Raw genomic sequence first — 27,996 nt, 5'->3', positions numbered from 1 at the left:
TTAGGAACGTGAAATCACAGAACTTCTTAGTATCCTGGAGATATTCCTGTTGGAGCAATTTTGGGACTATACCAAATTATCACATTGTGCTGAGAGTTTTTATGTGTGCTGGTTTTTTTTTTTTTTTTTTTTTTTTTGGTTTGGTTTTTTTTTTTTTGTTTGTTTGTTTTTTCGAGACAGGGTTTCTCTGTGTAGCCCTGGCTGTCCTGGAACTCACTCTGTAGACCAGGCTGGCCTCGAACTCAGAAATCCGCCTGCCTCTGCCTCCCAAGTGCTGGGATTAAAAGGCGTGCGCCACCACCGCCCGGCTTGGTTTGGTTTTTGAGACAAGGAGTATGTGTAGCTGGTGTAGTGCACGTAGTCTGGCCTCAAACTCAACAGCCTTGGGCCACAGCATAGGGAGGCTTTCTCGGGCATCAACTTCCCCATGAATGCTGGGATATAGCCTTGCGCATTCAGCAAGGCGACCAGCTTCAGTTTGATTGGCTATGACATCACCCAAGTCCTTTGTTGTTCAGCATCGTGGTCCTGTAGGATTGGTCAGATCTGCTGTCAGTTATCTGAAAGTTCTTACTGTTGGTGGGTGGGGTTAGAAATAAAGTGACTCTGGTGTTATCAGTGAGGTGAGGACAGACATCTTCGAGAAGGTCTCTGTGATCCTCAAGGTTTGAGAGCTCCGTTGAGTGTTAGAGCAAAGTTTCTGTTGATCCTCCGGTGACTGTAAGTTAAAAGATCTTCTTGAAAGAGTGAAAAATGTTTCCTTTATAAATTAGAAAGGTGGGCCAGATTCGGGGACTCTTTAGAAAGGTGGGCCAGATTTGGGGCCTCTTTAGAAAGGTGGGCCAGATTTGGGGCCTCTTTAGAAAGCTGGGCCAGATTTAGGTCCTCTTTAGTGGATCCTAATTTTGAGGTAACTCTTTAGTCTCACTTTGTACTAAATATCACCAAATGTTTTAAAGGGGTATGTTAGAAGTCATAGTCTTATAGGTGATGTGAAGAAGTTAAGGCAAAACTTGTTAGAATCAGTTAACACAGAAAGACCCTCAAGTACAGCAGTGTCTTGGTACAGTCAAAAACCCCTTGTGGAAGCTTGAGGTATTAGAAAAAAGCCGCCATCAGGAAAGTAGTTTTGGTTTCAGTTTCGGTTTCAGTTTCTTTCTTTTTTTCTTTCTTTTTTTTTTTTTTTTTTTTTTTTTTTTTTTTTTTTTTTTTTTTTTTTTTTTTTTTTTTTTTTGTTGTTGTTGTTGTTGTTTTTCAAGACAGGGTTTCTCTGTATAGCCCTGGCTGTCCTGGAACTCACTCTGTAGACCAGGCTGGCCTCAAACTCAGAAATCCACCTGCCTCTGCCTCCCAAGTGCTGGGATTAAAAGGCGTGCACCACCACCGCCCGGCTCGGTTTCAGTTTCTATAAACCCGAACGGGAGAATCTGAGTTTGGATTCTTGTTCCCTAAACTCTTCCTTTGGGAAGGTGGAGACAAGAGGATCCCTGGAGCTTCCTAGGCAGCTGGTTGTCTAGCCTAATAAGTGAGCTCCAAGTCAGTGAGTAACCCTGTCAGAATAGTAGGGACCTCCCTGAATCTCTCTCAATGCCTTCCATTTATTCCTGACCTGTCCCCATTTCCAGGGCCGCCTCCTACCCCCTCCTTCCTTTCTCCCTCCCTTTCTCCCACCATTTCCTGTGCCCTCATCCTCCCCACCTCTCGACTTCAACCCTTTCCCCGCTTCACCTCTTCTTTTGATTTTCTACCTCATAACCTGCACACCTACACCCACTCCTGGCCTAATCTTCCTCCTCCTCCCCTTCTCCATATTCCCCCATCCCTGTCCCAGACCCTCCTCCCTGTCTACTCCCTTGTCACACTGGTACTCTATTTCTCCCCTCCTTCTTCCTCCCTCCTCCACCTCCCTTCTTCCTCTCCTTTCCCCTCCTTATCCTTACCATTCCTTCCAATCCCCTCCTTCAATCATCCTCCCATCACCCTTCTCCCTCACCCCTAGCTCAGTCCTCCACCCCCTTCATTCTCATCCTCATACCCCTCCTCCCTGCCCTCCCTTCATCCCTCCAACAACCTTCATCCCCACCTTCTTACTTCCCCCCTCCCCCTCAGTCACCCTCATTTCCCCTCCTCCCACCAACTTTCTCTTTGCCCCTCCTTCATTGCCATCCTCTTCCACTGCCCATTATCCTCTCTGTCTATCTCGAGCTCCCTCATGCTCATCCCTATTTTTCTCCCTGCCCTTCTCCAATCCACCTCCTCCCTCAACCCCTCCTCTTCTTTACTCTTCCCAGTCCACCTCTCTCACCCTCCTCTCCATCTCCTTTCCTCATACTCCTCCCTCAATTCCTCTCCTTCCTCCCTAAATCTCCCTCTTTTCTCACCCTTCTTAATAACCTTCATCCGTACCCTCTTCCCTCAATATTCCCTCCTCCCTCACCCTCCTGAATTCTCCTCAGTACATTCCTCCCTCACCATTCTCCTTAATTCCCTTCCTCAGTCTCCTTCCTCCTTTACCCTTCTTAATCCCCCTCTTTCTTCTCTTCTTCCCTCAATCTCTCTCCCCCTCTTCCTTATCCCCCCTCCCTACTCTCCTCCATAATCATCCTCCTCCTTACTCTCCTCCCTCAATCCCCCTCCTCCCTACCCTCCCTCAATCCCCCTCCTCCCTACCCTCCCTCAATCCCCCTCCTCCCTCAATCTTCCTCCTCCCTAGTTTCCATTCTCCCTTCTCTTCTCCTTCCCTCACACTCCTATTATTGTTCTTCACCCTCCCTCACACTTGTCTTTCCATTCCCTCTCTCCTCTTATCATCCTCTCTCACCCATCTACCCCTCCTTTCTCCCAGCCATCTTCCTTTTTTCTTTCTCCCTTTCCTTTTCTTCCTTTGTCTTCTTCCTCCCTCTCTCCCATACATTTCCTCTTCTTTACTCTCCTCTCTTCTTCCTACCCTCTCTCCTTCTCTGCCCTCCCTTGCCTTCTTAGTAGTCCCACACCCTCTATATTTCTCACTACATCCTCCCCTTCCTCTCTTCATTTCCCTCCTATCCTCTTGTTCCTTAGTCTATCACAGGGAAACATAATTATCAGACCCTAGAGATAGATGATTTGTGGGGAGGTGTTATTTAATTTAAGTTATTTATTTTTAGCATTCCAGTCAGGAGGTGCTCAAAGCACTGCATGCTAGATTTGTGCTTCCAATTTCAGATAGTTAAAAATCAAACATGTTTTATTCTTCAAATTAGCTTTAAATAGGCAAAGAAAATTAAGTATATGAATAGTAATGTAGGAGTTCCTGAGGTTCATCCCCAACATTTAAGAAAAGGCAGTAAAGGGGACAGTGTGATTAGTCCATCACACTTTGAGGATCTTCTTCAAACTGTCTTACAAGTGAGTTTTCTATTTTTTTCACAGCCAGCAAAGAGAGGATGTCACGTTCAACTAGGTCTAGAGAAAGAAGAGAGAATGACGCCAACTCAGAAGATAACAGTGAGTGAACTAGCAAAACCTAGTCTCAGCTACATGATGTACCCATGTGTCTAAACAGTGAATGATTAAGATAACAAAAGAGCATTTCCCAGAGGGACCTGGGATTATGGGAGAACAATCAAGAGGACACTTACGCAGTAGTTATTTTATACTGAGAATTAATTCACATAACATTTTGGAACTTTAAAGTTTGCATTGGTATGGGTGTGGGCCAATCAGCAATTCTCAGAAGATGGAGTCATATACCAACATATAACTGAAGGGTTATATGATAATCTCACAAATTTAAATATACTTTTCATTTGACCAGATTCAATTGCAAATATATCCTGCAGAATGTTCACTATAGACTGTTTTAGTTGTTATGCAGTGTTGAAAACAAATGTGCTTAGATAAGCTCTGCTCTTCTCCAGGTTAAATACAATATAACATTTGTTTTGAGAAAGGGGCTTGTTCTACATCTCAGGCTGGCCTCAATGCCTGCTATCCTCCTACCTCTGCTTCTCAGATATGTGTTTATTCTCCTAAAGTTTTAGGTGTTTATTATGGATATACACAGCCCTTAAAAGGATCCATCCCTAATGCAAAAAAAAAAAAAAATCCTCAGCGTGCTTTAAATCACCTTCTCTTTTGTCGTACAACCAAATAGTTTTCAAATCTATTTTTAGCTCTTAGTATATTCAAGTGCCAGGATCAGTATTTTTAATCTCAAGTTACTAGATATGATTTAGGCTCTGTGTGCCATATGGTCTCTGTCACAAATATGAACCCTGTTTTAACACAAATACAACTACGGAGAATATGTAACGGAATGAGTATAACCATGATCCTACAAAATTTTATTTACACAGACAGGCAAAGAGCTGGAATTGGCCTATTGGTCATAGTTTTCCAAAAGTTGGTTTTGTTGATCTGAATTCCTGATACATTAATAGCACAGCATTCTGCTTTTTTTTTTTTTTTTTTTTTTTTTTTTTTTTTTTTTTTGGTTTTTCGAGACAGGGTTTCTCTGTGTAGCCCTGGCTGTCCTGGAACTCACTCTGTAGACCAGGCTGGCCTCGAACTCAGAAATCCGCCTGCGTCTGCCTCCCAAGTGCTGGGATTACAGCATTCTGCTTCTAACAGGTCCACTTATTTTCGATGTCTTTATCCTTTTCCTGCTTTGCAGTTCTCAGCTTGATTCCTAAACCACTGGACTCAAGTAAGGCCACAGCTTCAACAGAAAGTAGGATTTATGACTAAGAGTTAGTGCTAATGTTGTATTCTAAAGATCTAATAACACGAGACACACTCCCCCAGAGATACTCAGGAACAGGATGCACTGTAATAACGTGAGGTTTATTGATGAATCGATAATAGCCGGTACCAGGGTTCTCTTGTATGAAGGCAAGAAGAACCCTGAGCCAAAATTGAAGGCAGTATTTATACCATATTCACGGGGCTCATAAAGGCAGTTATATAATTACTTCTTAAATATTAACCATAAAGGCCAAACTCCAACCACCGTTCTCAGGCTCAGTTTCCCTCCTCAGGCCTGGTTGCTAAGTCTGTTTACCCAGGTTTTATTGTGCTAAGGCCTAACTCTTATCTTGGGTCTTTCTTCCTCTGGAATGCTTCTGAAATGTGCTTCTCTCAGGATGTGTCCCTGGGGGAAGTTAATATTTGAGTTTAAAACCAAAATCAGAGCTTTTTACTAATTTTAAGTTTCTACACTAATAGACCCACGAATTGCTTAGACTGGTGACAGATGTGGCCTTGTTTCCCCTCTTTTGCTCTCCAGACTCTAGTTAGGATGGAAAGCTGTGTCCTACTAACTTCTCATATTTTGACCCTGTTGTATCTTGTGTTCTGTGGGTTTAAATGTGTTCCCTATATTCTTCCTTGATAGTTTCTGCTTCTTTTCATTCTTGCTGTCTAGCTGCTAGGCTTTCAATTTCTCATCTTTGACTCCTTTCTCCACTTCCTCTCTCTCACCAGTCTCTATGTCCGTCTTAGGCATGGCTAGGTGTCTCTAGCACAGCACCTCTCATGACTGCCCAGGAGTAATTGGCTCTTTCACCTACTAGGCCAATGGAGAACAGTTTGAGAGCAAGGGTTGTTTTTGTGTACTCTCTGACCATATCCTAATGGGTTCTCAGGCATGGTTGGTTTGCTTAGAATTTATCTAGATTTTTCCAGGAGATGGAAGAGGAGCTGGAGCTGATTTCTATCTCCCTCTGGTTGAAGGTCCAATCAGGGAATTAGCTGATTCTCTAGACTCAAATACCACACTCTACAGCTGATATGTTGATATGTCTATTTCTAGCTATATTCAAATCTTCTTCACGGGGGCCTGAACTGAACTGAACTACATGAAAGCTTGGTCTGTATATTAGTTAGTCACTCTTCTCATTGCTGTGACAACACACACACACACACACACACACACACACACACACACACAGAGAGAGAGAGAGAGAGAGAGAGACAAAAGTAGCTTGGTTCAGTCTGAGGTATAGTCCATCATGCCAGAGCATTTCTTTTGTGCTAGTAGGGATAAAACCTAGGGCTTCATACATGCTAGGCAAGTGCTCTACCAGCCCAAGACTTAAAAAATAAAAACAAAAACAAACCTCCCTAGGTGATCCTTTTGTGAAGTCAGAGTAATAGCTGATTTCAATTTAAACTGGCCTTGTTTGTGAGACAAAACCACTGAACCCATTATAAGAGCAAACATTAAAGCAGGGGGTGGAGGATTGTGAGAATCATTGATGAAGTGAGCAGAAGTATAAATGGGGCCCAGCAACTCCATAGTAAACACGTGTTTGGCTTCATCATAGGGAAAATTAACCTTTGACTAGTCTATCCCCAACATCAAATCCTCAGGTAGAATGGCCTGGTTCTTTCAGTTCCTAAATCTACATTTCCAGTGGTCCTCAGCTACGACTGAGTTGAGTGACTAAAGGTTCAAATATTTGAAGTACACAGTCCTTGTTTTTATGTATTACATTTATCTTCTTAAGAGCTTTATCTGAAATAGTGGATTGTGGTCGTTAATTATGTAATTTTTATTCTTATTGGTTTTTTGAGATAAGGTTTCTCTGTTTAATAGCCTTATCTGTGCTGGAGCTTATTCTGTAGGCCAGGCTGGCCTCTAACTCACAGAGATCCACTTGCCTCTGCTTCCTGAGTTGGGACTAAAGTCATGCCCCACCACGATTGGCTTTGTGCTTTTGATTCTTATGGTTCTAGGTTTCTTTTAGGGCAGAGTATCACATAGCCTAAGCTGACTTGAAATTTTCTATATTGCTGAGGCTGGCTGTGGACTCCCTGATCCTTCTGCCTCTGATTTGAAAATCTAGAGCTTCAAGTGTTCCTTCATCTCTACACTATGCTTCTTGAGCTGGGGGACCTGCTTAGCCTAGACTGGCCTCAATCGCAAGATCCTCCTGCAATTTGGGGTAGAAATTTATATTTGAATGTTTATAATCACAAAACATCAACTTCAAAATGTGTACTCTTCTATCTCTCATAGAGTTTCTATCCAGCTGTCTTGCAGAAGAAGTTAGCTGCATGTGTACTGTTACCATGCAAGCCCTTGAACTTTAGGGTAACAAGGTGTCTACCAAGCTGGGTAACTTAAAGGGACAGCATACAAACATTTGGCATGAGTCCTTGGTTACAATCCCTATCATTCAGCTTGACTCTGAATTCTTAAGCCTGAAACTGGAAGTGCAGGAGAAGACATCAATGCAACTCACCATAGTAATTCCTAACTTTAAACACTTTTCTGTATCTCACATATTCTTAATACTTGCTTTAGGGACATTCTGCTTTCTCCAGCACATGCAGCCTCCTATTTTCAAGGATAATCCCACATGCACTGTAACAAAACTAGAACTGTCTGTCTAATAGCAAAATCTGCTATGATTTGTCTGAAGAGGGTGTAAAACCAAGTATCCTGGAGAACCTCTATAATCAAAAAAGGGAGACATCCAGGGGTAGTGGCTATAATCCCAGCTGCAGGAGGCTGAGGCTGGCTAATGGCTCTGAATTCAAGACTAACCTGGTTTACAAAGTGAGACCATCTTATTTCACAAAAACCAACAAACCTAACAAAAAAACAAACAAAATTATATATATATTTACATAATGTATGTACTACATAGAATTACATAATACAAGAATAGAAATAAATAAGGGAATGAACAAGAGAAAAAAACTAGTTTTTCTTTTCTTTTTTTTTTTTTTTTTTTGAGACAGGGTTTTTCTGTGTAGCCCTGGCTGCCCTGGAACTCACTCTGTAGACCAGGCTGGCCTCGAACTCAGAAATCCGCCTGACTCTGCCTCCCAAGTGCTGGGATTAAAAGTATGCACCACCACTGCCTGGCTTAGTTTTTCTTTATATTTTCCTGTATGCATATATTTGTTTTTATAAATGAAAGTTGCTTAAAAAAAACTACCCATAATAATTGTGCCTCATCTGACAACACTGTAAAGTACAGTGGAGATTCCTGAGGTAATGAGTTGAACTCCCAAGATACAAGGTTCTATATGTGGAACATGTTTTCAAGTGCCCAAACTGGTTTTGTTTAATATTATTGGCCATACTTCTTTTTTCCTCCTCCTCTTCTTCTTCTTCCTCCCCCCCCTTTGCTTTTTTTTTTTTGTTTTTGTTTTTGGTTTTTTTTGAGACAAGGTTTCTCTGTGTGGTATTGGCTGTTCTGGAATTTGCTTTGTAAACCAGGCTGGCCTCAAACTCAGAGATCTGCCTGCCTCTGCCTCCTGAGTGTTGGGACTAAAGGTGTGCGCCACCACTGCCCAGCATTTGTATGTTTTTCTGTGTTACACATCTTGACTACTGTGAGTTCAGTGAATTCAACCTTAAAATGTATTTTAGGGGGATGGAGAGATGGCCCAGAGAATTAAGAGTACCTAAGTTAGATTCCCTAGCACCTACATGAAGGCTCCACATGTAACTACAGTCCCAGGGGATTTGATGGCCTCTTCTAATATCAGCAGGCTCTTGCACACACACATGTGTTACCCATAAATACATACATACACTCAGGTGCATATACATACTGATAAATATTCTTTTAAAAACCTATTTGGGGCGTATCAAGCCATGATATTCAGAGTCCTAAGAGTAGGGAGGGGCTGTAGAGAGCCACAGGGTAGACCATCCTGGTTTCCTCATAACTAAAAACAAAATGTAGAAGTTCATGTTAATGCCTGCTGTATATATGTCCCTGGCTAGCCTAGAATTTGCTGTATAGATCAGGCTGGTCTTGATCTCATAGAGTTGGAGCTGCCTCTGCCTCCTGAGATCTTCAAATAAAAGGTGCACTCCTTAGTGAGAAATGTATTATTTATTTTATTTATTTATTTAGTTAGTTAGTTTTTCAAGACAAGGTTTTTCTTTATAGATCTGACTGTCATGGAACTCACTCTGTAGACCAGGCTGGCCTCGAACTCAGAAATCTGTCTGCCTCTGCCTCCCAAGTGCTGGGATTAAAGGCATGCACCACCACTGCCAGGTGAAAATGTATTTTAATGTTGAGAATGTGTTTAATTCTGGTTGGCAAGTGTTTTGAGTGTGTAGAAATATTTTAGCTATCCCCAGTTAGTTGAGTTTTGATACAAAAGACACTTCATAAGGCATATTTTTTTCTCTTTGGTCTGAGGGTCTAATAACAAAATTCAGCCCTTTCATGACACAGTGCTATTTAAGTTGTGCAACAAAATGTACACTTAAGAAAAAATTAACATTTGAAATGTAAATAAAAGAAAATATCCAATTTTTTCAAAAAATAAAAATTATTAAAATTCCATATCCTTATTAAAATATGCTAAATATATAAGGGTTGACCTGGCACAAAATTAGGTTATGTCAAAAGAAAGATAATTATTAGTCATTTTAAGGAAAAGGTTATTTTTGCCCTAAACCTCAGGAATAATTCTTGGAGAATTTCCACAAGCACGTCATTCAATGAGTAAGCTGGCTTGGAAGCCTGAGGCAGAATTGCAATACAGTCCACCTGAGCTACCAAATAAGTTCAAATCTGGCCAGAGACACTTAACCACACCCAGTCCACAGCTGCTGGGGGTGGGGCTCCTGGGATTCCTCAACTCCCTCGAGGTCCTGCTGGCAGTTTATCCTTTCTGGGGAAAGGGTGACCTTTAACAAACCCTGCAGGATGTATTGAAACACAAATTCTTTCCCCAGGTCACCTCTCTGGCCTACTGTTTTTCTTCTTTTCATGGTTGTTTTTCTTCCTCATGGCCCAGTAGCTTAAATTCTTTAGAGCTTTTTGGCATGAGGGTCAACTACCAGGACAAAGGTGTGGAATAGTTTTTATTTTTCGAGATAGGGTCTCTTGAGTCTATTCTGGCTTTGAACTCAAGGCAATCCTCCTGACTCAGCCTCTTAAGTGCTGGGATTACAAGTGTGAGCCAACGTGTCCAGTTTAAAATGGCAACTTTCCAGGAAAATTTGCACGTTAAGGGCTTTTTAGGACATAGAGGAGTAGTCGCTAGAAATGTGATTTATTTGCAAAGTTCTTATTTCTTTACTTTACAAAGCTGCTTTTATTCTATCCACAACCTGTCAATTATCTGACTACAAAAGCCTAGCTTGCTTAGTCTTGCGATCTACCATTTCTTACATAGTAGACTTAAAAGTTTGGTGTAACAAACATTTTTATAGGGTCTTGTTATGTAGCCTAGGCTGGTCTCGAACTCAAACTGGCAATCCTTCTGTCTCTCCTTCCAAAATACTGGGATTACAAGCATATAGAATCACAAGGCACTTTTGAAGCGTTATTTTCCATACTTCTAACCTGACATCCTATCTGCTAGTCTTACTGCACTTTACATAAAAAAATTAGATAAAAACCTTGCACAGCGGAGGACTGTACTGTCTCCTCACTCCTCCCATTTGTTGAGGATATATATTGTGTTTATCTTACCCTGACTTTCTCATTTGTGCATTTCTCCACAGACATTTCTAGGCTTAAACAAGAATATTAGGGAAATTGGTTTTGAGGGTTTTTATCCCTCGATGCCTTTTCAGAGGTCGTTATCTGGGGTGGTATCCGGCGTGCACACTCTTTCCACACAAGCTGTTTACTGTGTCTGCAGTTACAATTGAGCAGTATGTTGGTACTGTAGTTTTGAGTTTGTCTCTCCTGCTGAGAATGTCCTAAGATTAATTTTTTTTGTTGTTTTTGAGTGTGTGCAGCACAGCCTGGCCTCAAACTAGCTCTACTCCAGCCTTAGCCTCCAGAGCACTGGAATGACAGGTATTTGCCAGTGCTCTGTCTAAAAAAACATCCCGAAGGTTAAGTTTAAAAAAAAAAAAAAAGACTTTACAGAGTTTATTGCTAAAATTTAACTAAATTCCGAGTTATTTTTTTTATCAATAGTCATATGTAAAACTTGGTCTCATGGAACACACTGGTAGGGAAACAGACTTTTGCCAACAGTGTCTCTAAACTGAGAGTTGGTAAATGAAGTGGGTCTTAGCTTTGTTTGGTTTCTGACTGATAGGGTGGGAGGAGGAGTGGACCCTGAAATTGGGCTGGATGGGGCTACTTGGCCTTCGAATGTACCTCTACTTTTGCCAGTAATCTTAGAAAATGCTCTTGGTAGAAAGGTAACAGAATTTACAGCTGTTATTATTGAGGCAATCAAAATGCGGGCCCTGTGGGATGTTGTGTTACAGACAAAACTGAGAGATTGTGTTGCTGCACTGAGTAAAAAACTCCTAGCTAAGCCTTCTCCGCTCCCTGAACGTAGTGATAGTCCTCTCTAGCAGTGGGCATGCTTAGGTTTTCCTCTTATTTAGGCTTCCTCCCTTGGCCTTGCAACTTCCTCATTAGTCCTTCATCTCTTTAAAGTTTCCCTTCCTCTTACTTTTTCTTCCCACCCTCCTCTTTTCCCTAGATAGCTTACCCCGCCCCTAGCCCGCACCACCTACTCTGCCTCACCGGCGGCTTCCCGCTTCTTCTCCCGCCCCCCCCCAACCCTATCTCCCCGCCCTCCGCAGGTTCAGAAACCTCCAATCAAGAGCGCCGAAGGTGTCGCCAAGGCCCGCCCCGCCCTCCCTATCCACCTCTTTTACCCCCCGTGTTCCCTCCCCCAGCCCCCCCACCTCAAGTCCGGCGGACCCGGGGGCTTCAGGATCTGGGAGCTATGAAAAGTGTCTGCCCAGGTACTTCCGGTAAGAGCAATGTGGCGCGAAGCTCCCCGCGGGACCCTTAAGGAACGGGTGGCTGACGGTGAGGGAGCCCGGTGGGGACGGTGCCGGCAGGGAAGGGGTGCGGGAACGGGAGCCCTAGCGAGCTGCCCTGAGCGAGCGTTCCGGGCGCTTCAAGCCGCCCCACGGTGAGTCTGCGCCCCCGCCTCCCAGGCCGCTCGGGTCCTCCTCTCCACCCCCCACTCCGCGAGGGTGACGCCGCCTCTCCACGGGCGCCGCGTGACCGGAAGTGGCGCCATCTTTAGCCTCTTGTGCTATTGACAATAACAAGCTTTGGCTCACTCCCCCTCCCCCCTCCAGCCCTGCAGCTCCCCTCCCTGAGAGAGGGAGAAAAGGAGGAGGAGCTGCAAGCTTCTTCCTCTCCCTGAGTCGCTCCTGCAGAAAGTGGGGAAGAGAGGACGAAAAGCAGGGGAGGGGGACGGCAGGGCTGTTTACCTGTCTGCCTCCTTCGCCACCCCCAACCCGTTCTGTTCACTGCCTGTGTCAGCCTATCCGCCTTCCCAAGCCCTCCCATTCCCCCGGCGTGCCCCCCCCCCACTTTCCTTTTCGTCCTCTGTGTTTCTCCTCTTTCTTCCCTTCCCCCTCCAGCATTGCCACCTCTCCTACAAGCAGGCAGGCACATAAACGTAGGCTTTTGATGCTCCTCTGCCTGTTGACCCCGCTATTTTCATGTTTCCAACAGGTTTTTCTTCCCCCAATCCCTCTGCTGCTTCTGCTGCTGCTCAGGAGGTCAGATCTGCCACTGATGGTAATACCAGCACCACTCCGCCCACCTCTGCCAAGAAGAGAAAGTTAAACAGCAGCAGCAGTAGCAGCAGTAACAGTAGTAACGAGAGAGAAGACTTTGATTCCACCTCTTCCTCTTCCACCCCTCCACAACCCAGAGATTCAGCATCCCCTTCAACCTCGTCCTTCTGCCTCGGGGTTCCAGTGGCCAGTTCCAGCCACGTACCTATACAGAAGAAGCTGCGTTTTGAAGACACCCTGGAGTTGGTAGGGTTTGATACGAAAATGGCTGAGGAATCTTCATCTTCATCATCGCCAACTGCTGCAACCTCACAGCAGCAGCAGCAACTTAAAACTAAGAGTATGTTAATTTCTTCTGTGGCATCAGTGCACCATGCAAACGGCCTGGCTAAATCTTCTACCACCACGGTCTCTAGCTTTGCTAACAGCAAGCCTGGCTCAGCTAAGAAGTTAGTGATCAAGAACTTTAAAGGTAACCAAGGCCCAAATCCATAATCACCTACTAAGAATTTGACACTTGAGCAGTCACATGTGTGCTGTTAATGTTAATATATTGAACAGTATAGAGGTCGCCTGATGTTTAATGTGTGATCAATGAGTGGAAGGGAGGTCCTATTTTTGGTGGAGGGTTCTTTTAGTTTGTTCCTGAGGTGTTTGTGTCCTTGCTGTGAAGCATACTCTTGAGTGTTTCCATGCAATGTTTTTGAGGTCTGTCCCATTCTATCTGATTGCTGATCTTACCACATGACAGTATGGTTGATACAGATTTTACTGGTGAGAAACTTGTTTTCTAATGAGGTCCATCTCAGATGCATAGTGAGCCTTGGCACGACTGAGATTTTTATTTTTATACGCCACATACTTCAGTCCCTAAAAATGCAGGTAGCATGGGTGACAGGTTCATGTTTAAATGAGATTTATGGTTAGATTCTTAGTGTAGAGTACTGTATTTGTGACACTAGCAGTGTTTGGTGAAACATCTTCTGGGTTTCTGCAATTCATTCCAAAGGTAAGGTCTGAAAATCAAAACTGCTGTGTTTATACAGAGAAGTAGTGACTCTATCACTAGTCTAAAGATAGAAACAGTTAACTCCATCTTTCCTCACTAAAATGGGCTCTCAAGTATTGACCTGCAGATATTAGGAAATTTATGCATACTGTTGTGTTTGAAATTACTGATTGGGAGTGTGATGTATGCGTCAGTGAAAATAGAAATTCAGCATTTAAAATTATTTTGAGTTAAGTTCGTATCTGTTGAATGTGTTTCTGTTTTTCTGATTTTTTTTACCCTCAGCTTTTGCAGGTAATTAGATGCTAGTGAATGAATGAACTTAAGGCAGGCTTATCATATGAGTGCCTTGTTTTATTAGCATGCAGAGAATTGATTACTCTGTGCTTGCAATTGATATGTTGATGTGAAAAAGAGCAATGTGCTACCTGTCTCAAGCAGGGGGTTATAGTATTGTTTATTTTTAACCCTTTCTTTTTTATATGACCCTCTTTTCATACTCATGCTCTCAAAAGTGTTACATCCTTTTTGATTCATTAGTACAGCTTTCTAAAGTGAATATGAACTGTATTTACAGATTTATTCATTCATTGTTTCATTTAAAGATAACCAATGTAATAGAGAAGGGTTTTTCAAAAAATATTGATTTCAGAGACTTTATTTTTCTTTCTCCTGAAGGCATTAAGGCCTTTGAAATCTTTAATTTGTTTAATTTATGGATGATGAGTGAAGTTTAAAGTCTAGATTAAGATTTCTTTCCATTCTGAAAATGCTGCATAGATTCTGGAGTCATTTAGGTGTTAGTTCATTTTTGTTTTGTTTTGTTTTAAATTTTATTCTGTTCCTTTAAAACTAAGAACTGTTCTCTGTTTCTGTGATTGCTGCATACATTAGGGAGTCAAACAGACCTGAATTGGAATCCCAGCTTTGGGATTGACTAGTTATGGTGACCTTGGGCAAGCTTACCAAATGAGTTCCAGGCTCAGTTTCTTTAATTGTAAAGTAGGGTTGCTAATATTCCCTGTGGTTAAGACAATTTCTATGAAGTTTTTAAAATACTTTTCACATAGTGGATACTCAGTATTTTAAATCTTTCCTACAAGATTCATGTCAGCTTCTGTTTTACACGTGATAAAACACAATCAGAACTGCTATTTTTATGTCATTCCCGAATTTTTATTTTTGAAGCAATACAATCTATAGGAGAGTAAAACTTACCTTCAATTTTTATAGGTGTGTCAAAGTGACGTAACAGTATTTTGGCATTTTAAAATTTGTTTATATTGAACTTTTAAATACCATGGTTACTTTAACATTTAGGTATTAAAAAGATCCTAAAATAGTACTGTTTTATTTTATAGTTCTTTAGTTACTATATCCTTAATATTTTTCTATGTTTTTTCATATTATTTAGATAAGCCTAAATTACCAGAAAACTATACAGATGAGACATGGCAAAAGCTAAAAGAAGCAGTGGAAGCCATTCAGAATAGTACTTCAATTAAGTACAATTTAGAAGAACTCTACCAGGTATGTAAAACCACATTTTACTAACATAAGTCGAGATGGAATATATTCGTATTTTGCTTTCTTTAACGATTGACTTTTTTGTGTGTCTGTGTGTGTGCATGCACACACTTGTACACATATATGAGTGCAAGTGTCCTTGGAGACCAGAGGCTTCAGTTCCCTCTATAGCTGGAATTATAGGCAGTTTTGAGCTGTTTGACATGGGTGCTAGGAATCAAATTTGGGTCATAAGAGGCTGGAGAGATGGCTCAGTGGTTAAGAGCACTGGCTGCTATTCTGGAGAGAGGTCCTGAGTTCAATTCCCAGCAACCACACGGTAGCTCACAACCATCTGTAATGGGATCTGATGCCCTCTTCTGGTGTGTCCAAAGATAGCAACAGTGTACTCACATAAAATAAACATCTTACTAAAAAAAATATCCTTTTAAAAAATGGGTCATGAAAGAGTTCTCTTAACTGCTTATCCGTTTCCAGCCCCCTGTGGTTTAACTCTCTGAAATACATTCTTTAGTAGACTTTTTGGTCACTTACGAGTTAAATGGTGCCTTCTATTTTATGATCACAGCACATAGTATTACTTGAACTGGGGATACATAATTGGACAGTTCTGATAAGGCCTTATTAATATTTTGGTATAGTAGCAGTATGACCTAGACTGGAATGTTACAGCATAGATCCTAAAAATGTTTTCTGTGGGATGTCATTTCTGTTGTGGCAATTCTTGTTTAGTTCTATCACCCACCTATAGGAAAGGCCTCAAGACATGCAGCTCTTTACATTCTTGCATCCTTTTTTTCTGCCTTATTTTTTTTTAATTACGTTTATTTGTTCTGTGTGTGGGTAAGCCATGTGTGGAGGTCAGAGGACAATTTATCTGAGTCCGTTCTTTCCTCCTACCTTTTGGGTACCAGGGATTGAACACAAGTTATTAGGCTCGACGGTAAGTATCTTTACCTGCTGACCCATCTTGGCCACCATCCCCTCCTTTAAATAACTTAATTTTAAAAATTTTCATGTGTGCTTATGAAAGAGAGGGGAGAGAAAACAGTGTGTGTGTTTTCACATCTGTGTTGCAGCACACATGTGGAAGTCAGAGGACAAATGCAGAAATTGGCCTCTTTTTCTACCTTGTATGTCCCAAGATCAGACTCACATAGTGATGTTTGTTGCCAAGCACCTTTTCCTAATGAGCCTTCTTGTTGGCCCTGCCTCATTCTTTTCTTCTTTTTCCTCTGGATACATGGTTTCTCTGTGTAGTCATGGCTGTCTTGAAACTTACTATGTAGACCAGGCTGGCCTCGAACTATCAGAGATAACTTACTGTGTGTGCCACCAAAGTGATAGGATTAAAGATATGCACCACCATCACCCTGCACCTGACTCATTTTTAATTTATTTTAATTTCATTTTTTTAATTTAAAAGCATCTGTACAAAGGAAGCTTTTTTAAAAAAAAGATTTATTTATTTAGTTTAGTATATGAGTACACTCTTGCTGTCTCCAGACACACCAGAAGAGGGCATCGGATTCCATTACAGATGGTTGTGAGCCACCATGTGGTTGCTGGGAATTGAACTCAGGACCTCTGGAAGAGAAGTCAGTGCTCATAACCGCTGAGATATCTCTCTAGCCCTGTTTTATGTTTTTAATTCTTGTTTTGTAAATGTTCCTTGATTTCAAAAAGACTATTTTGCTATAAGTTTAATTTCTGAAGAAGAGCACACTACTGCCATTGTGTTTTCAGTAAGCATGTATTGTTTTTATTAATTACATTTTTTTGAGATGGTTCCTTTATATAGCCCTGGTTGTCCTGGAATTCACAATTATATTGTATTATATTATAATTAGAGTAGGTTGGCCTCAAAATCACAAGACATCTGTCTGGCTTTGTGTATGCACCCCCCCCCAGTGCTGGGATTAAAGGTATGTATGTACCCCACCACATTCGGCTGTCTTTTAATTATTATTATTTTTCTTTTTGGTTTTTCGAGACAGGGTTTCTCTGTGTAGCCCTGGCTGTCCTGGAACTCTCTCTGTAGACCAGGCTGGCCTCGAACTCAGAAATCCGCCTGCCTCTGCCTCCCAAGTGCTGGGGTTAAAGGTGTGCACCACCACTGCCTGACCTTATTTTTTAAGTTTATTTTTATTTTATTTCTGAGATAGGGGGTATCATTGTATATATCTAGCTGTCCTCGAACTCATGTAGACCAGACTGGCCTCACTGAAATCTATCTGCCTCTGCCTTCCAAGTACTGGGATTAACATGTCTTTTTAAAACAGTACTTTAAATGATAATTGTTCTTGAGTTTTAAAATTTCCTTTCTGAAGAGCCTTAAAATCTTTTAAAATGAGGCTGTGTATCTCTCTCAGTAAGTAGATGATCATTGTAAATTGTGATTACTTAAGCAGTCTGGTTATAGCAGAACAAATAAAATTTTTAGCAGTTTTGATAACTAGCTATTAGTGTCTCAAAATTTAACTGCTGTCACCTGTTCATGTTTATTTTGTAGTATTTTAAGATTTGTTTTAATTACAATTTATATTTATATAAATTTTATTAAATTTATATATGTAATATTTATAATTATATTTATATAATTTAATATATTTGGGTATTTTGTCTGCATGTTTATCTGTGTACTACATGTGTACAATGTCCTTAGACTCCAGAAGCAAGCATTAGATCCCCTTGGAACTGTAATTATAGATAGTAGTCTTCTGAATGCTCCAAATGAAACCTGGGTCCTGTGCAAGAATAAGAAGTACATCTCTCCAGCCCTGTTTTGATTTTTGAAATTTGATTTTTTTGAGATACCCAGGCTGGCATAGAACTCTCATGGTCTTGAACTCATGAAAGCCTTCTTGTTTCAATGTAGGATTACAGGCATGAGCACACTTTTTTTTGTTAATGAAACATTTACATTCCTTTTAGTATTTATATTTTTCCAAATAAGTTGTTAGGGCATGTTGTTTTGTGTTTTTAATGTGATAAATGGGTTTTGGAGGGTAGGACCTGGGATTTGGAGGAATAAGGGTTAAAAGCTTGCTAAATGTTTGTATTTTATGCCTGTCTTGAAAAGCTTTAAGACCCTGTGTTTACACTCCATCTTTTAGGTTGTTAGGTGTGAACCCAGGGCCTCATACATGCTAAGCAAACAGTATGCCACTGAGCTCTTAGTCCTAGCCCACTTGAAAAGTCCTCTACCATCTTCCAGCTAAGCATAAATGAGGATATGTGTAAAACTCAGCTTTGTTTTCAGTTTCTTACTATTCTCATTAGTATTCTATCCATTTCTCTCTGGGTCTTTGGGAGACTTGGAGACTTTTCCTAACTTCCCTCTCCTAAAGGCTATGGTAGGGAGCTTTATCTCTCTGATTATGACCATAAAAACACTTAGTTCATACTCTAGTTTTCTGATCATGTTTCTCATTCTACTATGCAGGGTGTAATGTAATATCACATACACACAGACTTTAAAACTCAAAGTATTAAAAAATAATGACTATATGATCACTCTGTCATTAAGCAAAATCAAGGAGACCAGATACACATAAAAAGTAAGAGTATTGATACCGTGACAAGTCAGTGAGGTGTGATGGGTGGGAGCATTAGGCAAATTTGACCATGAAAGGAGTTAACCTTATTTGGAAGAAGTGGTACCCAGTTGAAGAGTAACAGAAAATGTGTTATCTTGTGGGAGAAGATAATAGATGTGTCAAGAACTGTTTTATGAGATAAAGGAGAACACAGAAAGAAGTAGGATAAATAAGATTTATTGGAGAATAAGAAGTAGGGAAAGTAAAAAAGATGAAGTGTGTATTATGTCATTGACAACCTAAGCAGGAAATGAGAAGTGCTTGAGAACATGAGTCAGCCATACAGAAAGAACAAGATACAGTAAAAAGAAGTGCCATAAGGGAAGAGGACACCCCATCTAGGATCAATATGAATAGAGGAGCACATGAAATAAATCAGTGCATCCTTAGGCATTTGTGACCTAAGTTCAGGTCACATGGACTGTATTTTTCCATAGCTGTTAAATCTGAGGGATCTGTTCTTTTCTGTTGAGGATTGATGGTTTTCCTTTTAAACTTTATTTAAAAAAAAAAAAAGTAAACTTACATTCTAGCAATGTGACTTCGAGCTTCATGTTTAAAAAATTCCACCTAGACCAGCAGAGTTTGGACTCTCCCAGTCCTTTTTAATGGGATTTTGTCTTCCATTTTGAGTTGAGAGAGGTATTATACTTTAGCCGTTACCAATTGTGATTAACATTAGAGTGACCATACATGTTGTTTTAAACTTGAAAGGCTTTTGATACCCATAATAAGAAACACAAAATCTGAACTTGTTAAGATTTGAGGATGAATTCAAGTATTCTAATGAAGTAAAAATATATTCATTTTGTTGTATGGATTGTGGGGCTTCAAGCTGGTTAGGCAAGTATTCTACCACTAAGCCCAATTTGCAATCCCTATTTCAACTGTTTATAAACTGAAAAATTAGAGAAAATGTCATGGTATTTATTTATATCATACTGATTTAAATACTGCTAGCAATAGTTTCTTGTATTCAGGAATATCCAAGGAACTATAAGCTTTAATTGAGTTATAGTAGTCATTTCTGGCCCATCTCATAATACAAAACAGGTGAATTATTTTTAAATTTAATGGCATTCTGCTTATGAAAATTATTTGTAACAAAGCTTTTGTATGTAGTAGTTGCTCTGAATTGGATTATCTTCACGGGGAAAAACTTCGCATGATTCCCTTCAGCCTTTACTTTTAATGTAGTCATCATAAACATACAAATGTGGACTTAAATTTTGTTTTTCACCCACATTGGTTTATTTTCGTGTGTGTGTGTGTGTGTGTGTGTGTGTAAATGTGTAAATAAAGTTTTCTAGGCTAGCCCAAAATCCCTAATACTCCTGCATCAGCATCCTGGGTTGATGCCATGCTTTTGTTTTTTAAAATTGACAAATACTTTTATTTTCAATGAGCTGATACAGTGTATAACAAAATAATGACTTCATGTGATCATTGAGACCCCTACTGCAACTCTATCTTGTCCTAACAAATTACCTATTTCATCTTGCAGGCTGTAGAAAATCTTTGTTCTTACAAGATATCTGCGAATTTATATAAGCAGCTGAGGCAGATCTGTGAAGATCACATCAAAGCACAGATTCATCAGTTCAGAGAATATCCTTTTCAAAACAAAATGTCACATTTATGTATGTATTTTATGTATGTTCTACTTAACATGTGTGCCTGCATGACGGAAGAGGGCATCAGAAAGAAAAGATAGTAGTAGACTCCATTGTTGTGATGGTTGTGAGCCATCATGTGGTTGCTAGAAATTTAACTAAGGCCCTCTGGAAGAGCAGCCAGTACTCCTAACTGCTGAACCATCTCTCCAGCCCCTCAAGACAACAAAGTATCTTAATTTTTTTCATTACTCATTACCTCTCACTGCTTACTTAGCTCAGTTTGAAATGGAATGCTTGTGCTGGTAGATTTATTTTTGTCCTGGTATCTCTAAAGGAAAGAACAAAGTTTTAAAACATTTTACTGTTAGAGTCAAAATCTACATGTCTGTTATTTATTTAAGTAAAAACTTCCTGTCATTAACCTTCTGTCCTGGCAGATTTCCATTTAAGGGAAATCTTACGTAGAAAACATAATGCTCAGTTATGTTGAAGACTAGTTTTAAAGATAGGCTAAGGGGGGTCAAATTTGTTTCTGCAGCTTAAAAAATAGAATTATGTTTTAGAATTTGTATTTACTTAATATCAGTTAGTATATGGGGTATTCTATATTTAAGACAAATAACGTTTTTATATTAAGCATAGTACTTATATGAAATATTTTAAAATATCCTTAACATCTGTCTCATGGATTCATTGGATAGTGTTCTTTTTCTAAAAAAGATCGATAGATGCTGGCAAAATCATTGTAGGCAAATGGTAAGTTGGAAATAGCACTACATACTTTATTTCAAAACCATTCAGGTGCTAGAATGTTTTGATAGCTTTGTTGGAAGAATTGGGATATAGCTGAGTGGTAAAATCTGGTATTCTTTATATGAATGCAAATAGAAATTTTGAACTCTACTTCTCACCTCTGAAGTACCATGGGTACAAGTTTAAGATAGCTTTACCCCCTAGCACTGCTGCTAAGGAAGACTAAGTGTACCTTAGATTCCCTCTTTTTTTTTCTGAGACAAGATCTCATTGTGTAGTACAGGTTGGCCTGAAATTCAAGATCTTTCTGTCTTAGCCTCTTGAGTGCTGGGATTATAGGCATACACCCTATGCCTACCTCCAGTTTTTCTTTTCAGTTATTTAAGTAGCAAAGATGTCAGAGGACCATCTTAATTCTCTGTTCTTTAGAAACCACAAGAAGGATTAATAGACTAGTTTAAAGATAAATATATGGGACATAGTCTCAGTTAGATGTATTTATTTGCAAGTTGGATCCTAGTAGTCTATTTAATGTAAAATCTTCCAAATTCTCATTTTATTAAGAGCTACTACTGCAGTTTCAAATTTACAAAAATTGCTTATTTTTTTCTTTTGACAGATAATGATCAGGAGCATTTTTTTGTTTCTGGATAGAACTTATGTTCTTCAGAATTCAATGCTACCCTCCATTTGGTAAGGATGCCAGAAGATTATTATGAAAAATTTTGTTAAATATTGTACGTAGTCTTAATTATTATAACAAGAGAACAAGCTGTATTCAGAATATTCTCCTAAAAATTAACATTTGGATTCTAACATTTTTGGGGTTTTTGTTTCGCCTACTCTAATACAGCAGATAGCTAACTTTCCCTCATAGTATATGAAGAAATTTCTTCATTAGGTATGGAGATTAAAGTTTACTCTAGAATTTCTGTCTCTGAATCTTATTGCTGCTGATCATTAACGTTTTGCTCTTTTATTTTTCTTGTGACATTATACTAAAAGTCTTGTTTGTTTATGAAAATAAGATAGCATAATGTCTTGGTCCTTCAGCAGGTGCTTAGCATATACCTACAGTAATCACTGTAATGTACTGATTTAGAGTTTTGAAGCCATTTATGAAGGACTAAATAAGCTGCTCAATGCCAGTATAGTGGAAAGTATTTTTTCTTTGAACTAATTTTATTTCTGATTTCACTAAGGTCACCACCAGAGGAAATGAGACACTAAAACCTAGTTATAGAGAAAGCCAGGAATTCAGCTTCAGTTCTCATTTAACACAAAATGGATTTCCTATATGCTTTAATCTAATAATGTTACTCAAAATTAAATGTGGATTTTATCCTTTTTATAATTACTGCTTCAAAGTCTGGGGTCCCAGTTAACATGTGATAAGTTAACTCAGCCTGTTTCTATATGGTATTACCAGTTCAGATAATACTTTTTTGTTTTTAATTTTAGGGACATGGGATTAGAGTTATTTAGGGCTCATATTATAAGTGACCAAAAAGTCCAGACAAAAACAATTGATGGCATCCTTCTCTTGATTGAGAGAGAGCGGAATGGTGAAGCAATTGATAGAAGTTTACTTCGAAGCCTTTTAAGTATGCTATCTGATTTGCAGGTAAGTTGCACTTAACACTCACTTCACTACCTACAAATCTGATTACTGTTCATAGGTTGATGTCTGAAATACACAGAATGTTGTTCAAATAGAGTTCTGAAGTCGTTAAGTAAATAGTTAATGAATAAGCAAATACTTTTGTTTTTTTTTCCCTCTCCTAGATTTACCAAGACTCTTTTGAACAACGATTTTTGCAAGAAACTAATCGGCTTTATGCAGCTGAAGGTCAGAAGTTAATGCAAGAAAGAGAGGTATTTTAAAATGATTAATGAATCCACTGTCTCTTACAATAGACATTACATTGTAGAACACAAACTTCCCTTTGTATTTATATTCCCAACATTGTAATGCTCTTCTCTCACTTAGGTGCTCCTTTTTCTTCTCTCTCCTTAAAGGCCAGAATTCTGGATCATAAACTCTACCTCTAATTTTACATATGATTCTACCCTGTCACATTTGATGGGGCTCTTCCCTGGATCTTTTGGACTTGACATTTTCTGAATGATTTAAGGGGAGGAAAACAATAATATAAAAAACTATCTTTGTAGGTTCCTGAGTATCTTCATCATGTTAATAAACGCCTAGAAGAAGAAGCAGACAGACTTATTACTTACTTAGATCAGACCACCCAGTAAGTATTACATGCTCAGCCTAATAGTCTTAAAACTGTTGATAAAGCACTTTAGGCATCTTAAACTTGTAACAATTTTCAGGTATGATTGAGTCTTTAACAGTTGTTTTCATAATGTGAACTTCAAGTTATTATCTTTCCTGGCTAATTAGATTTAATCAAGGATTTGATTATTGGTTTGGTGTGTGTTTAGTGTTTAATTTTAAAATAGTATTAAAGGTTGATGGGATCTTTAAAAGTTGGTGTTTTTCAGTCAGAGTTTCACTAAAACCCAACTTGCCCTGGAACTCGTGGTCCTCCCAAGTTCTGGGATTATAGGCATGCATCACCATGCCCGGCTTTTAAAATCCTTAGACTGATTAAAATTCAGGGAGTGGGTGTTCAGAGAGAAACTGCTTCTGTATTTTCTAAATCTCAGCAACCAAGTGGTTCAATTAAGCAGCATAACTGTTTCACTTCAGTAAAAAGCAGAGAAACTTGGGAAAAAATCCTAGGCTCAGCAAGACCATGGAGATTATTACTTTGAACAAATTCTGAAATATATTATTTTTCTTCCTTTAGGCATAATGTAAAATATTTTGACATACATCATAGAAATGGCAAAATTAATGTAAAATGACATTTTTGCTTTTTTTCTAGAAGCTTTAAATTTTCAAGGTCAAGTCTCAATAATTCTGTTTTTCTCCCTTTTAGGAAGTCACTAATTGCTTCTGTTGAAAAACAACTTCTAGGTGAACACTTAACAGCAATTCTTCAGAAAGGTAATTTGTAATTTGTAAATAACAGGTTACTAGGGCTGGAGAAATGGCTCAGTAGTTAAGGGTAGTTGTTGCTTTTGCAGAGGACTCAAATTTAATTCCCAGTGCCCACATGGCAAGTCACAACCATTAGGAATTGCAGTTTCAGGGGATATAATACTCTTCTTCTATCTTCTCTGTGCACCAGGCATGTACACAGTGTACATACATGCAGGATAAACACTCATACATGTTGTTGCTGTTTTATTTTTAGCATGTAGAACCAAGAACTTCTAGGCATTAGTGATATTACAGGATACTCTGAATTTACTCACATAAATTCTAGTTATAGTTCAGACCAGTATCACAATAGTAATTTCAACTTAACATTTTATTGAAGTGCATGTCAATTTTATTTACTTTTTGATTCTCATATTTTAATACCAAAATATTTCAAACCAGGTTTAAATAGCCTCCTTGATGAAAACCGAATTCAAGATTTGTGTCTCCTGTATCAGCTTTTCAGTAGAGTTCGGGGTGGAGTTCAGGTTCTCTTACAGCAGTGGATTGAGTATATCAAGGTATAAACAGTTTGCTTGTTGACTTTTCTCTTGACTGTTTTATAATCTATGTACGAAGATTATCAGAAAGCTTTTCTTGTTAGATGGGAGTTTCTTTTAAGAGTGAAAAAATTAAAACGCCAGTCGGAGAATGGCAGCTGTGTGGTATATCAGCAATAAAACTTGAGTGATACTTAATATGGGAATATGGGAAATTAAAAAATTGAGTTCTGAAGCCATTTGGTTAAGATAAAGTGTAAGATCTGTTCTTACAAGTTTAAACCACAAATCCTTCCTTCTCTCTTCCTCCCTCCCTCTACCTTCCTCCCTGACCACATTCCTATTTTCAAAAGTACAGATCTAACTTACTTAAGAATGAAAAAACGGTTCTAGAGTCTTCTAATACTGTCCTAGTAGGATATCGTATACCCAATGATAGCTTGTTGTTTTGTTTATAAGTGAATATTATCTGTTCAGGTTTCTCATTTCTTCAGAGACAGGTGTACCTTTTATGACTGTTAAGTACATGTGACAACTTAGAATATGACTTGCTGAATATTTTCACTGTAGAAAAGTCAATTACCATAAAATTACACCATTTTCATTCTCAGGCTTTTGGAAGTACCATTGTTATTAATCCTGAAAAGGATAAAACTATGGTTCAAGAATTATTGGACTTTAAAGATAAAGTTGACTATATAATTGATACCTGCTTTCTGAAAAATGAAAAATTTATCAATGCCATGAAAGAAGCATTTGAAACATTCATTAATAAAAGACCAAATAAGCCAGCTGAACTGATAGGTATGTTTCACATTCTTTTCTGGTTGTGTGATGTTCTTTTATTGATAAACTCTGGGGTAAAATCATATTGTACCCATTCCTGGTTGGTTTGATGTTGCTTAGTCAGTAATACTAAGTCTGAGAAGTGTCTCTAAGGATATGGATGCAAGAACGAGTCTGTCAAGCTGAACAGCGTATCATAGTCTTCATGTCAAACATGCTATAAGCTCTTTGTGAAGTAGAACATTGGACCCCATTTACTTTTAGTAAGTAAGCTTGATTCTGTGCTTTCCAAGCCTATAGTGATTTAGACATTCAACAGAGTGCTATTATCCAAAATCTCCAGTTACAGCTACAGGAAAAGCGCAGCATGAAATTCCAATGCAAATGAATAAAAAGTCTAGGATGAAAAAAAATCTAATGATACAGTCTCACTTGAGAGTATACAGGTGTGTTACAGTGTTTCTCAAGTATATGCACTCACTGATGTTAGGTGTATATGTGCCCTAGAAAACTAGGTCCTCTGAAAGGATGGAGTTGGATTTGGTTAAAGTCAAATTTTATTTAAATTTAAACATTTTATAAATTGTGCCTTCTGCTCTGTTGTTTCTGGTTATTCAAATACAAAAGTAATGTGTAAGAATGCTAACCATCTGTGTAAAATAGAAACTTTAGAGAATACCCGTGTTTTCTGGTGACTTTGTTTCCCTCCACACAGGGCTACTTGAAGTCTCTTCCACCATGAGCTGTCTCTATGTCATTTTAATTTTTTTCTTTTTTCTTTTTTTTTAACTGTGAAAATAAGGGTTTGAACCTAGAGACCTGCACATGGTAGGCAGGAACTCTATGTAGCCTTTGCATTTATACTAGAAAGTATACTCACTCTGGAGTTCAATCTAATGCATTTGGGTTGTGGTATTAGCCCTGTGACATTGACAAGTTAACTTGATCTCCCTTTTGTTGGAGGCCCTAAAATGCATGTACATATAGCAGAAATACTGAAAGAGTATTTTATTTTTCTTTTTGGGTATTTGTTGTGGTCAGTACCTTTCAGACACCCATGTTCATTAAACTACAATTTTTCTCCATTTTAGCTAAGTATGTGGATTCAAAACTTCGTGCAGGTAACAAAGAAGCTACAGATGAAGAGCTTGAGAAAATGTTGGATAAGATAATGATTATATTTAGATTTATCTATGGTGAGTGTTTATTACTGCTTTCATGTTTTTCTTTTAAAACAAAGCACTCTGAGCCATGCATAGTGATAGACACCTACAATCCAGAATTCAGGAGGCTGAGGCAGTATTGCTGTGTAGGTCGTCACATAGTATCAGACCAGCTAGGGCAACATAACAAGGCCCTGTCCCAAAACAAACAGAAAACAAAACAAATAAAGCATTCCTATAGGAACTAAAACTTTTATATAACCCAGAGAGACTGAGAACTACAGGTTATATTTCATTTATTGCATATTTTAGATCCTTAAAAATAGTTGAGGAATGTAACTAAATTGTCTTGTGTTTTGACCTTTCCACTATTAAGAACCTGGGAATTTACTGCTTGTTTTAATCTCTTTGAGTTTTGGTGCTAACAGTACCAATGTACTAAAGATTTTTTTTTTTTTTTTGAAAAATAGTTAATACAGTCTTAATTTTTTTGTAGTAAAGAACTTTGAAATGTCTGGCACAGACATGGACCTCCAGTGTTCTTGAGTTTAATAAACTTGGATAAAATGTATAAAATTAAGTAACTTGGCGTGTTGTAATACACTTTTTAAAGCCATTTTTTTTTTTACAGCTTTACTTCTTGGCATATCATGAATGTTATCTTTTTTATTTAATACAGGCAAAGATGTTTTTGAGGCATTCTATAAGAAAGATTTAGCCAAACGCCTATTAGTTGGCAAGAGTGCATCAGTAGATGCTGAAAAATCAATGCTGTCCAAACTGAAACATGGTATGTTCGTCATTCTTTATTTTTTTTAATATTGGTTTTTCATTTTTTATTATTTGAGGGAAATAATGGCTTAATTATACTATTTTCATTGATTGCTTCCTTGGTCAATCACTTTCTGTGCACATGATGAAAACATAAGTTGAAGAGATGGGGAGGATGGCTCAGAGGGTACAGAGGTCTTTGTGCACAAGCATGAGGACGTGAGTTTGAATCTCTAACACCCATATAAAAAAGTCATATGTATAAGTCCAGTGGCTAGGGTGGGGTAGGGGTAGGGAACAGGAAAATCTTTGGGGATTCCTGGACACCAGCCTAGCTCTGGGTTCAAAGGAGTAAGGTACACTGTGGTAGAGCAGTACAGCCAGTAACCTCTGACTTGAACGTGCATGGTGTCCATACCTGTGCGCACTTACCCCAACACATACACACAAATTAAGTGAGGTATGAGGGTCATAGCCTCTTGCTGATAGCCATAATTATTGGCTTGTTTTAAAGATAAAGAATTATTTTGTTTATTTGTATAAAATATTCCCAACTATTCTATACCTGGATTAAAGAGTTTACCTCTGAATTACTAGGGCATGCTGAGAGGTAAGACTTTGCATTTCATTCTTACAAGTGGTTACAGATCATATTTTATGCCCAAGTTAAGTTTTCTGTTTTATTTTCTGATTTTACGTTTTTGTTTGTTGTACTACCTTGAAATATACTTATTTAAACATCTTTAAC

At 38.8% G+C, this 27,996-nt stretch overlaps 1 protein-coding gene across 4 annotated transcripts in view; it reads left to right on the top strand.

The window, feature by feature from the left end:
• Cul4b (cullin 4B) overlaps nt 1–27,996 on the top strand; it is a 91,222-nt gene that overhangs the window by 52,998 nt on the left and 10,228 nt on the right. For 3 of the 4 annotated variants that reach the window (XM_034486129.2, XM_076918229.1, XM_034486130.3), the window contains 15 exons: nt 3,412–3,486; nt 11,516–11,689; nt 12,408–12,944; nt 14,896–15,011; nt 20,112–20,215; nt 20,910–20,979; nt 21,596–21,669; nt 22,438–22,600; nt 22,762–22,851; nt 23,149–23,231; nt 23,925–23,992; nt 24,431–24,549; nt 25,140–25,332; nt 26,406–26,510; nt 27,157–27,267. In XM_034486129.2, coding sequence (XP_034342020.1) covers nt 3,426–3,486; nt 11,516–11,689; nt 12,408–12,944; nt 14,896–15,011; nt 20,112–20,215; nt 20,910–20,979; nt 21,596–21,669; nt 22,438–22,600; nt 22,762–22,851; nt 23,149–23,231; nt 23,925–23,992; nt 24,431–24,549; nt 25,140–25,332; nt 26,406–26,510; nt 27,157–27,267 — 2,068 coding nt within the window. In that variant the 5' untranslated portion in view covers nt 3,412–3,425. Of the gene's footprint in view, nt 1–3,411; nt 3,487–11,515; nt 11,748–12,407; nt 12,945–14,895; nt 15,012–20,111; nt 20,216–20,909; nt 20,980–21,595; nt 21,670–22,437; nt 22,601–22,761; nt 22,852–23,148; nt 23,232–23,924; nt 23,993–24,430; nt 24,550–25,139; nt 25,333–26,405; nt 26,511–27,156; nt 27,268–27,996 lie in introns of those variants that run through there. The other variant, XM_076918230.1, reaches the window with a different exon arrangement.

Source organism: Arvicanthis niloticus, chromosome X, assembly GCF_011762505.2.
Source record: "Arvicanthis niloticus isolate mArvNil1 chromosome X, mArvNil1.pat.X, whole genome shotgun sequence".
Taxonomy (NCBI): Eukaryota; Metazoa; Chordata; class Mammalia; order Rodentia; family Muridae; genus Arvicanthis; species Arvicanthis niloticus.
The sequence above is the reverse complement of the archived record's forward strand: the minus strand, read 5'-3'. Positions and strand labels throughout refer to the sequence as shown.